The following is a 13974-nucleotide window of genomic DNA, read 5'->3' on the forward strand; positions in this document are numbered from 1 at the left end:
AAGTACAGCAGAAAATAGGTAACGAGGCATTGACTAAGAGGTAAGAAATCCTAGCAGGCTTCAATCTCGGGAGAAAATAGAAAAGAAACAACATCTGAACACATGTAAAGTGACAGTCCGCAAGTGGAATGAACTGAGGTGCCATTTCCTTACAGCAGATACATAATTTCTGATCCATTTGACTGATTTTAGCAAGATTAGGGTCAAATTCTCTTCAGCAGTGCTCTTCAGTTCTAATTCTGTGATGTTTGTAGTGCATTATTAGTATTATGACATTTTAGATCATTGACTTCTGTTACAAAGCTGATAAAAATTCTTGTATTTTTTCATATCTCAGTTAAGGGTGTACCATATATTGTCGTATTTAACAATAAAATTATTTTTTTATTTTTTTTGCATTAGTGTATTTTTTGAAATATATATTTTAAATTCAGTGTTTTGTTATATTGCCACGAGTACAATAAAATATAAATGGTAGAAATATAGAGTCTTGTAGTATGTAGTGCAGTTAAACACAGTAAAACAACAATGAACACCAATTTGCTGTGCATATTTTATCTAAAAATTAGGCCTTACTTTGCCTTACTTTAAAACTTTTTTTTGGTGTTAAATTTTTATATTCTTTATTTGGTCTCAATGGTATTAAAGTCTTACATTTAATTCTTAAATAACTTTAGAAAGTATAAAGTTTTTGTTTTATGTATACATTTTCAGTTCCACCTTAAAACGGAGCACAAGTTACACTGAGCCTGAAGTAAATATTTAGCCGTTTTAATACATTTCTGCTTATGTTGTGCAGAAAATACAAAAAGTCCACATAAAACCGGACCTGGGTTGTTATATAAATGTTCTGTTCCACCTTAAAAGCTGAAAGCTGAACGCAGCTTCAGCCTGTGTGTCGCCAAGGAAGCCTTTAAGGTGGTATGGTACATTTACTGAAGGTTTGTTAGTTTGTGTGTTTAAAAAAAAAAACTAAACAGCAGCTACTTACAGGTAGAGCCGTGGACTGCACAGGTGCTGCCTAATGAAGACCCAGGACAGGACTTTTCCCTCTTTTCCTTTGCTTTTTCCGTGTTGTTTATGTTACTGTCCGCGTAGAGAGCAGGGGGGCTGTAGATGGAGAAATTGGCTGTGTCCCAAAAAGTGTGCCTCTTTAGAACCACTGCGTGTTGACTTCACCAGAGTGTAGACTCTTTAGGAGCAGTGGAGTGCTCAGGGGGTGATTTTGAACAGGTCTGTAAACGCTGGTGTGTGAAATTTACTGAGTAGCAGCAGCTCTAAATAAACGGCATGCATTACCAAGAACTGAAAAACTAAACATTACAAAAGAGTGAGTTTTTAATAATTCATTGTTTCTGGTAACCTCTATCTTCCTTCCACATAGCATTTCAGTATGACACTTCTTTCTGGGTGCAACTATGTTTGGTACTATATATTTGACAATGAGTGTATGTGTATAAATGTGTATAATGTGTATAAAAGACATAAAAAACTAAACTGTAAAATACAAGTGATATTTTGTGTTGAATGTCGCCTCACTATGACTTCATATTGACCTTTATTATGGCACCCCATTATTATCTCATTATGTACATTGTGATGTTATAATGGCCATTGCAATGACAACCCATTATAATGCCATAATGGCCATTGTGATGGTACCCCTTCTCCAGCAAGCCTCTGTTCTCAGTTATCGGGCTTTAAGCATCCAGAATACTGTTGTGATTAATCAAATATTATTTTTGATGGGATTACACCACTAATTAGTATAAGAACATACCTTGAAAATACAATAACAATGTATTTTTAATGATTTAATGTTCATAAAAAATAAACAAACACGTAAAGGTAGATAATGAGTGACCATTTAATGATCTGTAGAAGTGTTACCCAACAATTTCTTTTTTTACATTTCAAAATGTCCTCATAGAGGAACAGCAAAATACACTCAGAACAATGAAATGAAATAAAACAGAGAGGGAATCCTGTTTGTTTTCCATTTTGGTATGTTAATTTTGAATTTGTTTATCAAAATTATAAGTGCCTTTAATGTCTTCATGAATCATCAATTTGCAGTCAGTATAATCAAACTGCAAGACTGAGTTTGACACATGATTTTCTGCATCGTTTTACTTCTGGTTCTGCTTCTTCAGGCTGCTTTGTTTTGTCTTACAAAACAAAATAAAGATGCTGAAAAAGGAAACAAAAAAATATACATGGAATAAATGAGTATTTACATCTTGGCTCAAGATGACAGACACCAGACAAAAAGGGGAGTGAAATTACAGATCTGTACAGCTTTTTACATATTTCAATTTTTAACAAAGTATTTTTGACCACCTGCACGGCACCGTCTCAATACTGAGAGGCGTATCTGATACAACGAGAGGCCAAAAATGATACACAAGGGTTCAAACAAAAAGTAAAAATGGTACATTTATGACAATTATGACAATCGTCATAGCACATATTTGACAGATAATACAAAAAAGAAATATAACAGAAACAGAGGTAGGGGACCATAAATATATAAAACAAGGCAAAGTGAAACCAGAGCTGTAGAAGATCCAGTGACAAGTACAAAGTCAAGTATTAAAATAAAATTTGATTGAACTGACTGTTGAATTTTTTCTTTCTTTTCAAAAGCTTTTGGCACTGAACTGATTCAGACAAAAAATTAAGGTGATACTGATGAAACTATGTTCTTTCATAGTTGATGGCAATGTAGTTATCCCGGCAATTCACAGGGTCTTCAGACTGCTTTGAACGTATTTAAATATTTATAATATTTACAATGTCCCACTTAGAACCCAAGTCACATTAAGTCTTTAGAGTAAAAAGAGAAAACATTTACATACAATCCCCTATTGAGGCATCAAGTGTAAACTCTACAACTCCCAATAACTCTGCTCAGTCCCTTTAGGCAAAAACAGAGCGCACACTGAGAGTCGCTTCAAAAATGACATGGAAGTAAATAGCTGACTGGTGACAGAACAGTAGTTGCAGTATAAACAATTGTTTTTTTTTTTATCATACACTGTTTCCCAACAGTTCACCAAGAAATTTCACAAAATGCTTTTCACCAGCTTATTTTTTTTCCATTTTAACACAAGTGTGGCTGGTGACAGAAGCATGTCAAAGTAATATGCATCACTTCAATATTCAAATCTGTACAAAGTCCACAGATTTCCATTTTTTTGATTTCCCTAACATAGTGCAATGACTGATCTGATCCATCTTTTTAAGAAAATTAAAAAATAATAAATCACAATCATCATTTCAATGAAATAAAAAACAACTGTTTCTCAGTCCCATGTCTTTTTAACCTCAAAAGATTTTATCTTTAATGTGTTAAAAAACCATAGATACAAACCTTCAAAACGTCAGCAATGAAAACAGTAAAATGAATGATCAGAAAATTGATCATTGCAAATCTAGATCCATTTACTACTGTGCGCTCTCAAATGAGAGTTAAATGGTTCAATGGAATAAGAGATCAAAGAATGAATTAAGGATCTGGTGAAAAAAGTCAAACAAAGGAAAACAAACGCATGTCCAAAAGAGGGAGTAAACCCAGTCAACATTCAGGCATTCAGAATGTTGTTCAGCTGGTGTTGGCATTCTGCTTGTTCAGGAAAACGGGCTCTCCCTGGAAAGTCTCAGACAGATGCAATAACAATCATGAGATGCGGAGAGATGCTGGAGATGCTGTTGAGGAGGTCCGGAGCGAGGTGAGACAAGTGGCTTTCAGAAAACTCACATGGAGGGAAAATCTGAACGACGTACGCAGGCTAGAGAAGAGAGAGGGAAACATTGTTAGCTGCTTTTTATACTTACGATTCTTTATTACGTGGAAAAGTTGACTGGGGAATTACACTGACATGCTAACAGTCATGGGATATCAGCATGTACACTGATCACAGAGGGGGCAGCTTGAGATACCATACCTGTATAAGTTGTGAGGTGCTATCTTGTGAGTGAGATTAAATACTGTCTGGAGTGCTCATGTTAACCTATCGGCATGATAGTGGTTGCCAGATGGACAAGATAATTCACCCACAGTGCAAAGCACTATGGGTGGTAATGGTTGTGACCAGCAACATCTGGCTACAACTGTCCATTTGAACAGTCAAACAGCTATGGCAACTCTTTATTCAATACATGAGGCCCAACAGCATATGCATGTAGTTAGTGCAGTTAGTAAAGTCAGTACTTTCCATAGCAAAAGTCGTCAGACTTTTCATCATAATTCCATGTCAGTGTAGGACTAATGTAATTTTTTCAATATTGCTATGGGAAGCCAACATTCCCCATGTGTGTGATAATCAATATATAAAGTTCTGATCCACTCACCTGATTGGAGCCTGGGTTGGGAACGTTAATAATTCCAGCAGCTTGCTTTGCCTGTAAGTACGTAATAAAGCCGGTTTTGAGGGCATGAGTCTGGTTGAAAACATCTTCTTGGTCTAGTCCACAAGGTAAAGCCAGCAGGAGGCAGTAATCACTCTCAACCTGGAAAAGGAACCAACATTGTTTTTGTGGGAAATGGAAAATATGTGTTCTTCATAAGTCATTATCAAAAAAATAGCTGAACCCAGATGAAATCAACAGACAATCTAACGCATGCAAAGGTGGAGATAACCTACAAATCTATGTTTTGAGGCACTGTGGACAGCGCCAAGTGTGGGTGCAATTTCCTACAGTACCAGATTACCTTCTGTCTTTATTACAGGCACACTGAAAGCCCAAACTTCACTACATGTCAGATGATCTATACAGATAGATACTATTCTGTATGTGTTGCTCACTAAATACTGCCCATCTGAGTCTGAGAAATTTGTAAGCTTGTATTGATACTGGTAACCTTTAACATTGCATTTCAATTTGATACACTTTCTTCTGGCTGCAACTATTTATTTAATGAGTGTATTCTCCTTATTAAAAATATTTGCTAAAGCTTGTCCATGGAGTAAAAAAAAACAGCAATAATGCAAAGCAAAGCTTACAGTCATTCTTCTTGCAACTCCTTCAAGCTGAGAAGCTTCTAGACGCATTCTCTGTGCAATTCGAAGAGGGGGACCTCCCTCTGGTGGTGGCAGTGAACGATGAGCCAGTACATTATTACCAGAAACAAAGTGCAACTGGACAGCTGCACTATCGTTCTTCAGTGCTAAGTGGCCTTGCCATACTATTGGATATTTCTGCACAAAGACAAGACATTACACAAAAGAAAAAAAAATGATTCTGTATTATTATTTTTATGCAATGACAGTGTCTACAATGCAAACAAGCTGTATTCTTACAGTATAGAATTAATGATTAATGTTTAAAAAACATAGAGAATGTTTACGAGTTAACTCACCTTCAAGAGTTGCACCATGTCAACTGATGGATGCCCTGCATGGTCAAGTTTTATATCTGGTCGTATCTGGGCTGATGCTGAAGAAGGTAGTGAAAGCTGCCCTGAGACAATGCTCTGAAATCCCTTCTGCAGAGAAGGTGATAAGTCGGATTTGGGGGTAATGGCTGTTGGAGAGGTGTAAGAGGGAGAGGGCGTCTCGCTCTGGATTCGTGAAACATGGGACAAATCCATGGAGCCTGGATGCCTAACATGTGCGATGTCAAGTTTTGGTTCACCCAGTGGACCAGCTGATGTGATATGGGAAACCTTTGGTCTGTGATCCCCCTCCTGAGACCCCTAATAAAAGATAAATCAGGATATGAAAAAATGTGGATTAATATGTTTGCTTAAACTTTAAATTAAATGTATACATTTTAAGACCAGAGAACTTCTTGTTTCTACAATCATTTCAGCTCCACTAAGCATATAACAGGACTTCTTAGTTCCCTACTTCACTTAATTTTTTACATTTCTCTTAATTTCAGACAGTTTTAGCCTCATTTCACACTGTTCTTCAATGGTCAGGACCTCAGAGGACCACCACAGATCAGGTATTATTTAGGTGGTGGATAATTGTCAACACTGCAGTGACACTGACATGATTTGAGTTTGTGTTATTGTGATTGGCACTGGTATGAGTGCATTAGACACAGCAGTGCTGTATATAGTCCAACTGGTCCTGCAAGGTACTGACCATTGAGAAAAAGTTAAAAGTAGGATAATAAGGATAATAAACATGCAAGGAAACAGAAGTAGTTAATAATTTTGGCTGGACTGTGTATTTTACAATGTTATAACAAACACTTTTTCTTACTTGAGATGGAGTGATGCTGCGGTTCGCCATATTAATCCCAATTACTGAGTGACTTGGTAATTGAGAACGGAAGCCACGCATTTCTCTGTAGTACTCAGGTATAGAGCTTGAATTGCCAGGATGTATGAGTTGCACTCCTTGGGGAGTGATCACAGAGCCAGAAGAGTGACCAATTATCCGACTCTCTGAATGAGGAGAATGTGGCATCTTCACTTCCATTGCCTTTGACGCATCTCTCAAAGCCTGTGGAGAATTCTTAACAACCGGGGAAGTTTTGGAGGACGCTGTAGAAATGTGTGAAGAAGATGCAATCGACTGAGACTCTGGTGTTTGAGCCTGGTGGGCTTCAATAACTCCTGGATGGTCTTTTAACTGCTGGTGCATAAGTATGCGCAAGTCTCTATTGTACTGATCAAGACGCAATCCACTGTGATGTATCCCTTTGTACTCGGGTTGGATTACCATGACATCAGATTGTAACTGGGGCACGGACGGTCTTCGAGCACCTTGGTGATAGAGTCGCACCTCGTCATCACTTGCCCCGCTCACTTGGCCAGAACCAGGGGGACCTGTATGTGATTTAATCAGCATATCTCTGATTACTGCTGGCTGGGGTGTAGTGGGTCGTTGTTGAGAACCAGGCCGTGGGGAGGAGAGAGAATCTGCACGCATTCCGTAATTCATTCCAGACAGTGGAGGGGTATTCATTCTGACATTTCCTTGAGTTATGTGGCTAATGGGGACTGACTGAGTGACATTATGAGGGGGCATGATGACTGACTGCTCAGGGTGATGTATGTTTGTCACATACTGAGGCAATGGTCCACTTGTACCCAAGACTACAGATGTACTAGTTGGGCAAACCTTAGAGAATGGGGAGGTTGAATTGCCTGAGGTCCTTGGAGAGTGTGGCTCCTGCTTTGAGTGACAGATCAACCTGTCGTTAGGAGTACCTGGACTCGAAAGGTGATTTCCTGCTAATGAGGGGTGTGGACTTAACACAGAACTCTGACCAAATGTCTGGGGTTGTTTTACATCAGATACATTTACTTTAAGTGAAACAGACTCTCCAACTGGTGCTTTCTTGGTATGATGTAATATAGACTGGCTATACCTCAGGATCGGAGAAGTATTTGACTGTTGGAATGTTTTCACATGAGCGCCTTGAACTCCAGTGTGGTACACTGATTTAGACTTGTCAGAACCAGGAATGTCCTGTTTTAAGGAGGAAATTACAGGCTGGGCATTGAAGCCCTGACTGCTTAGTACAGCACTTGTAAGTCCTGTGGGTGTCTGGGAACCTTTAGGGGTAGAGGGTTGAGCTGGAATTGACTCTTGTTTCATTTGAGATTTTGAAACAGACTGTTGAAATTCAATGTCAACTGCACTGGGTGGTGGGATCTGGCTAATTTTGGCAACAACACGGTGAGGTCCCCCTGTCTTCTGCCCTGAATAACTCAGTACCATCACACCTTCTGAGGTGTTTACCCTCAAGCCTGGTCCCGTGTCTGTGTTGCTAGGTGTGTTTTCAGACGCAAGTCGCCCTTCATCAGGCACTGAGTGTCCATGGTATCTACTGTTCTCATTCACGCCTACACGGTACTTCTGCTTAGACTGAGACAGTGCAGAATTACGATTGCTCAAAGAAATTCGAGGAGTGTCATCGAAATCAAAAGGCATGGGTATCCGACTAATAACTGAGGTAGCAGTGGAAGAGATAACTGAATTTGCTATTTTTTCCTTGAAGATATGCAGTGGCTCACTTTGTTGGGGAGGTGGTTGCGGAGTTACCATTTGGGGTGTAACTAGTGTTATAGGACTGGGTCTATCCTCTGGTAGTGAAGACTTTACAACAGGTGAATTTTCATTCTGAGACATTCGGGGGTCTGCCAATGTGGTTGTAAGTACAGTGCTTGAAACAGCATTGCTGTTTGAAGCAGATACATATTTTGGCTCCATCAGAATCTTCCGTAGGGTACTGGAGCTAGGGTCAATATCAGAAGCTTTTGTGTCAGGAGGAATTGTGGGATTTGCTAAAGGTCCACCAACTCCTACAGTTGGGGTTGTTGTGGCCACAGTAACTTGGGGCGCTGCGAGTACTCCTTTCTCGTCTGTCCTGTTCCTCCAATCAGGAGCTGTAAGAGGCACCTTGGCGGATCGAGTTGGTGTTACACTTATTCGAGTTGAAGGTGGAGTAAGTGCTGGAGCTACTGGCTCTGAGGATGGCTCTGGTGATCTAAAGTAGGAAGGACTATTACTTCCAGAATGGAAGGCAGATTCTTGAGGTTCAGGCTGGTCTATAGCTGGCTGCTCTGCCTCCTTCGGAGTGTCCAAAGTCACTGTTGATGGCACTTCATGTTTACAAGCGGCAGCAACAGTTACTACAGTGGCTACTGCCGAAGATGTCGCTGCTTTAGGGTTGACCGTTTGAATGTCCTCAGGAATAGACTCCGGTAGTTTAATTGATGTAGGTTCCGCCTCAAATACTGCAGCAGCTGCCACATCTGTTCTTTTGTTGGCAGAAACTTTTCGACCTTTGGATTTCTTTGGTGTTTTAGGCCGTGCTCTTCCTCCCTTTTTGGGTATCTCTGATGAAGGACTTTCAATAACATTCATAGGTTCGGATGATCTTGACTCTGGAGTCAAACTAGCACATGGTTCAGAATCCATAATATTCGTTATAGCCAAGTCTGTCTCAGGTCCCATTACCTCATTTCCAGTAGACAAAGCTAATGGTTCAGATGTGGGAAGTAGTGCTGTGTATGTAGGAGGAGCTTGGAATCCGTCAGCATCACCCGAAATATCCTCTGCTGTAATCGAATCGATTGCAGCAGCAAGCTCTGTTTCACTTGCAGGATTGGCAGGCTTTTCCACTTCTGTTTCATCTTCAGGCTCTGCTTCAACAGGTGGTAACACAGGAGAGGTTTGAGAAGGTGCTTCTTTGTAGGGTGCTGGTGGTTGCTCTGTTGCTAGTTTAGAAATATTTTCAACTGCCCTTTCCAGCTCCATTTGCCGTGCAAGTAAAGCAGCCTCTGAAGGCTCTGAATCAGACAGTGGATCATCCTTCTCGTCTGGGCTTAGGTCATCCACTTCTCTGAAGTAATTTGATATTTTTTGAGACTCTTCTTTAACAGGTATTTCTGTTTCTTCTGTTTTCTTCAACGACTTTAGAATGTGCTCACTGTTCTCATCTCCAGAGTGCAAAGCATCTATAATAGGATCTCCACTTAAATTAATGACAAGGTTTTTCAGATTGACAACCTTATCGTCGGAAGATATTTTGGTGCTTCGGGTCAATCTCTGCACCTTTCCTTTCACGCCTTTCTCAGATGTCTGTATTTTTTCTGTAGTATCTGTCTCATTCTTTTCATCCAGTTTTTCCACAATACATTTCTTCTCCACATGTTTAGGTTCTTTATCTCTTTTAGATGCTGTTTGTTGTTTTACATCCGGCAATGAATTCTGAACTTCTGGGGAACTCTCCTCTTGCTCTCCTTTTGCTTTGCCATGAGATTCCACACTTTCAGGGACATCAACTGGGCTGGATACTGTGCTGTCTGATTGTTTATCTGCTTTAGCTGCTCTTCTGCTCTGCCCAGCTCTGCTGACTACAGACTGGGCTTTTTGAGAGCGAGGAGAACGCCATCCCTCTGGAATTTTATTGACTTCACTACTGCTTTCTGATTCTTTGCTCTCTGTGTCTTCCTCCTCTGGATTTTTTGTCTGCTCCACCTTCATTGGAGAAACATCATCGGCTCTTTTGCGTATTTTGGGTGGGCGACCTCTTCTTGTGATTACTGGTGCAGGCAGTACCTCCTGCTGCACAGGCTCTTTGTCAGTAGCACGTTTCCGCATGGACCTAGAAGATTCTGCCACTTCTTTGCCTGGCTGTTGATGTGCCTCATCCTCAGGTGGTGTAGCATACACAGAACGGACATTACGCCGTTGTCGTGTTCTGCCATGTGGCACATTTGAATCACTAGTCTGTTCCATGTCTGTTGCATTAACTGGAGATTTGGAAGTGTTCTTGGAATCAGACAGAACTTTGATAGCCTCTCCCCTTGGTGATAATGCTTTTTTAAGCTTTTCCCTGTCAATGCGTTCACTCTTCCGTATAGCTGGTTTCTCGCTGTTAGCTGCCTGTGATTGTGGGGTAAGTAATACTGCTGCTTGGTTTGCTTTTGCCTTTTTACTTTTAGGTTGTTTCCGTGTTGGTTGTGTTGGCTCCACTTCAGGTTCAGAGACTGGCAGTTGCTTTTCTGAAGATGACTCTACAGTTGAGTTAACATTATCCTCAACCTCCTCTGTTTTATCTTCTGAAAACTCTGGCTTAGGAATATCTTGCTCTTCAATCTTAGGTGAAAGGGACTCTGGCTTAGGGAGGGACTCTGGCTCTATGTTACTTGGGGATGCAGCAGGAGTGGGAGGCTTCACGTCAAGGTTCTGCTCCTTGGCTAAGATATTTGCAGCTGTTCCTTGGGGTTCAGAAACTTCTTTATTAGACTCTGATTCTGTGCTGTCTTTAGTAGGTGTAGGTGGCATGCTTAACGGAATAGTAAGTGATTTAATGCTGATTAATAGACTAGGCTGGTTAGGAGAGACTGTCTCTCTAGTCTCTTGAATATTTTCTAACTTCTCATTTAGAGGTGGTGGCACTGTTGATGACTCTGTTGGTGTAGGTGGCCAAACTTGGGTATCTGCTACAGTTGTTTCTATGGGGGCGGGTTGTGAAAGAGATGCCAGTGAAGCAGGGCTTGCTGATTTATAACCACACACAATATCTGGCATGTTAGGGGACTGAACTTGCTCTTGATCTGACACAACATTTTTCTCAACTGTCTCAGTAATGCTGCCTTTTTCAAAAGTGTGTGGCTCTTGGTCTTTGTCTTTTTTTTGCTGTAGCTCCAAGAAACGATTACGGAAAAGTACTACAGGCTCCTGCGAAATATCTGCTCCTCCTGCTCCAGCCTTTTCCACAGTGACACTTGACTTTACAACATCTTTATCCACTGCTACCTCAGGATTTTCATCTTTGCGTTCAAGATGTCGAAGACGTCTTGAGTCCTGCTCAAAGATAGAGCTGTGCAGGAATCGAGAGGCAAAGAGCTCCTGGCGCTCTTGTTCCTCATGCTTGGGGTCTTCTTTTTTGTCATCATGCTTTCCTTCAGAGTCGGATCGAATTTTCTTTTTTTTCATATACCAAGAAGGAATAGGTCTTGGTGTGGGCTCAACTTTCTCCTTGTCAGTGCTAGTCCGAATACTTGTGAACCTTGAGTCGTAGCCAAGGAAAGACCAGTTATCGTCTCTTGAGGAAGAAAGCGACTTTGCACGCTCAAGCAAAGCTTTTGTGTCTGGTGTTATTGTCTTATCCAGTGCAAACTCATAGAACTTAGTCTTTTCTAGGGATCCTGAGAGCTTCAGGTCTAAAAGACGTCCCTCACGTTCTCTTTTGAAGACAGTTTCCAGCTTTGGTGAAAGATGTCTTAAATCGCCTCCATCGTCATCAGAGTCGGACTGAACCTCTCCAGGCTCCAGTTCATGTACAAGACGCTTCCTAATGCTGTCACATTTCACAATGCTGCTGGGAAAGTTCATTTCTGCTTTCAGGGTCTCCTGTCTCATTTTTCTCTCCCAGCACAGTTCCTCGTCGCCAAATAGTGATTTCTTAACTTTGAAAAATACTGCATCTGTGACATGAATGTCCTCCGGATATTTTAATCCATCAAGATGGGAGATAATTTTGTTTTCTGTTTTTGGTGATTCTTTTTTATCTTTGTCAGAGATCAAATGTAATATGTCTGCAGATGACTGTTCATCGGCTAAGGCTGTGGTAAATCTCCTTTCAGGCTCATCATTCAGTTGTCTGGAACTCCGATACTTGCGCTCCTTGCTAATGCTGAAATCGTAGTCAAATGCTTCTGACTTCTTTCTCTTGAGAGGAGGCGAGTCATCAGTGACATCCTGAGGTGGTTTACCTACCTCGTGTACGAGACTTCGACGATCAAAGTCCTCAGCATCCGTGCCAGGTGTGCTCTCAGTTTTGTCTGTTTTGTCAGGCTCTTGCAATTGTTGCTGGAGACGACGGCTTTTCTCCATTTGCTTTCTACAGCTCTGGGAGTGGTCCATGTCAAAGAGTAACCTTTCTTCACTATCCAGTGCATCTTTATCATGTAAGACGGAGAGCCCTTCAAGGTGGCTCTGTCTTAAGTACTGTCCTCTTGAGTGTTCCATTTCAGTATTTCCATCAGACACTGCAGTCTTGTGACAAGATCTGCTTTTTGTCCCAAGATCCTGCATCCTCTGGTCATAACTGTTTGAGGGATGTGACGCCTCCCCTGTCCGTTCCACAGGTCGAGACTGAAGGTCAAGACTGGGTATTTTGCTTATTTCTGGTCCTTCACCTATCGTATTTACAGCAGACAGTTTTTCTGTTTTCGCACTTTTGCTCTCTCGCTTGATATCACTTTGAGATAATTTCCTGTCCCCATCTATTCCCTTTGACAAATGAGATTCGCTCAACTTCTTCAGACAAAACCCTCCTTCATCTTCGTCTTGGGTCATCCTCTTTAAACGATTAGCCTTTGCAGTCGCTTCCTCAAAACGCCTCTTTCGTGCAGCTAATCGATCAGTATCCATGGAAGAGTTATCAAATGCAGGATCGGCTTTAAGATACTGTCTGCTTTTGCTTTTACCTTCTCTGTCCACTACTTCAACCTGGCTAGCCAAACATTTCTCTTTGAGGACTTTTCCATGTTTGAGGATCTCCCTAGTTTGAGTTTCTATTCGGAGGGACATATTCTTGTGGTCTGCTGAGTGAAGCGGGGGTGGAGACTTGACAGGATCAAGACTGCCAGTCTTCCCTTTTAGTTTCTCAATCACTGTATGGTCCATTAACTTTCCTTCTTTTTCTTTGACTCGTGTTAGCTGGACAACACAAGGTGGAAGATCGAGTCTTCCTTTTCCAGAATCTTTCTCTTTAAGCACCGGCTTGCTTGACTTACGCTGAGCTGTTTCAGGGCTAGCCTCCCGTTCAGGCTCAGGTTCCGTCTCAGACGATGGAACACTGGGAGATGTTAGTTTTAACTTCCTTAACTTTTGTTTCTCTGATCTGTCTTTATCTCCTTTTTCCTTGCGTCCAGCACGTCTGTCTTTTTCTCCGCTGTTTCCTCCACGCTCTGCTTCAAAGACTGGTCTTTCTTTTTCAAGTTTAGCACTTTTATTGTACCGATCCAAACTAATTCTCTCTGGTTTTTCAAAGCGTGGTGGTGAAATTGAGCTGCAGCTGCCACTTCGCTCAGAGGAGCGACTATAAATATGATGCTCAGTGTCACTCGGTAGCCTTTCAGAGAGAGAGGGGGAACCAACAGGGCTGGCAGGACGACGTGGATGAGATGGGCTTTGGCTCGGATGTTCAATTGTCCGTCGGCCATGATCCCGTTCTCGATCGGTATCGAAGCGCTCTCGATCTCTATCACGTTCTCGTTGCATGTAGCTGTATTTTCGAATGTCCTGCTCATAAGGGTCTCTGTAGTCCCTGTATTCACGAGCCTCATCATAATATCTTGGGTCATAGTAGTCTGTGGTGTAGGGGTCCCATTCTGTGTAAAACTCCCGACTCCTAGCAGGATACTTGCGACGCGGATCCTCTGCGGTGTAAGTTCCAGGAGTTCGCACATTTTCATAATAAGCTCGCTCAGTGGAGAACTCATGATAAGGTGGTCTTCGGTCATCTCTGTAAAATGAGGGAAATTAGTAAATT

The 13974-nt window shown here is 41.4% G+C and overlaps 2 protein-coding genes across 2 annotated transcripts in view; both read right to left on the minus strand.

Annotated features, from left to right (window-relative positions):
* The window catches only part of atp13a2 (ATPase cation transporting 13A2), a 172799-nt gene that overhangs the window by 45658 nt on the left and 113167 nt on the right, over window positions 1-13974 (minus strand). The gene's annotated exons all lie outside the window — the stretch shown is intronic.
* The window catches only part of spen (spen family transcriptional repressor), a 43513-nt gene continuing 31387 nt past the window's right edge, over window positions 1849-13974 (minus strand). The window contains exons 11-15 of the mRNA XM_007246244.4: window positions 6216-13947; window positions 5363-5698; window positions 5007-5201; window positions 4354-4512; window positions 1849-3791 (exon numbers count right to left, since the gene is read on the minus strand). Coding sequence (XP_007246306.3) covers window positions 3660-3791; window positions 4354-4512; window positions 5007-5201; window positions 5363-5698; window positions 6216-13947 — 8554 coding nt within the window. The 3' untranslated portion in view covers window positions 1849-3659. The remainder of the gene's footprint in view (window positions 3792-4353; window positions 4513-5006; window positions 5202-5362; window positions 5699-6215; window positions 13948-13974) is intronic.

This window comes from Astyanax mexicanus, chromosome 13, assembly GCF_023375975.1.
Source record: "Astyanax mexicanus isolate ESR-SI-001 chromosome 13, AstMex3_surface, whole genome shotgun sequence".
In the NCBI taxonomy this organism is placed as follows: domain Eukaryota; kingdom Metazoa; phylum Chordata; class Actinopteri; order Characiformes; family Acestrorhamphidae; genus Astyanax; species Astyanax mexicanus.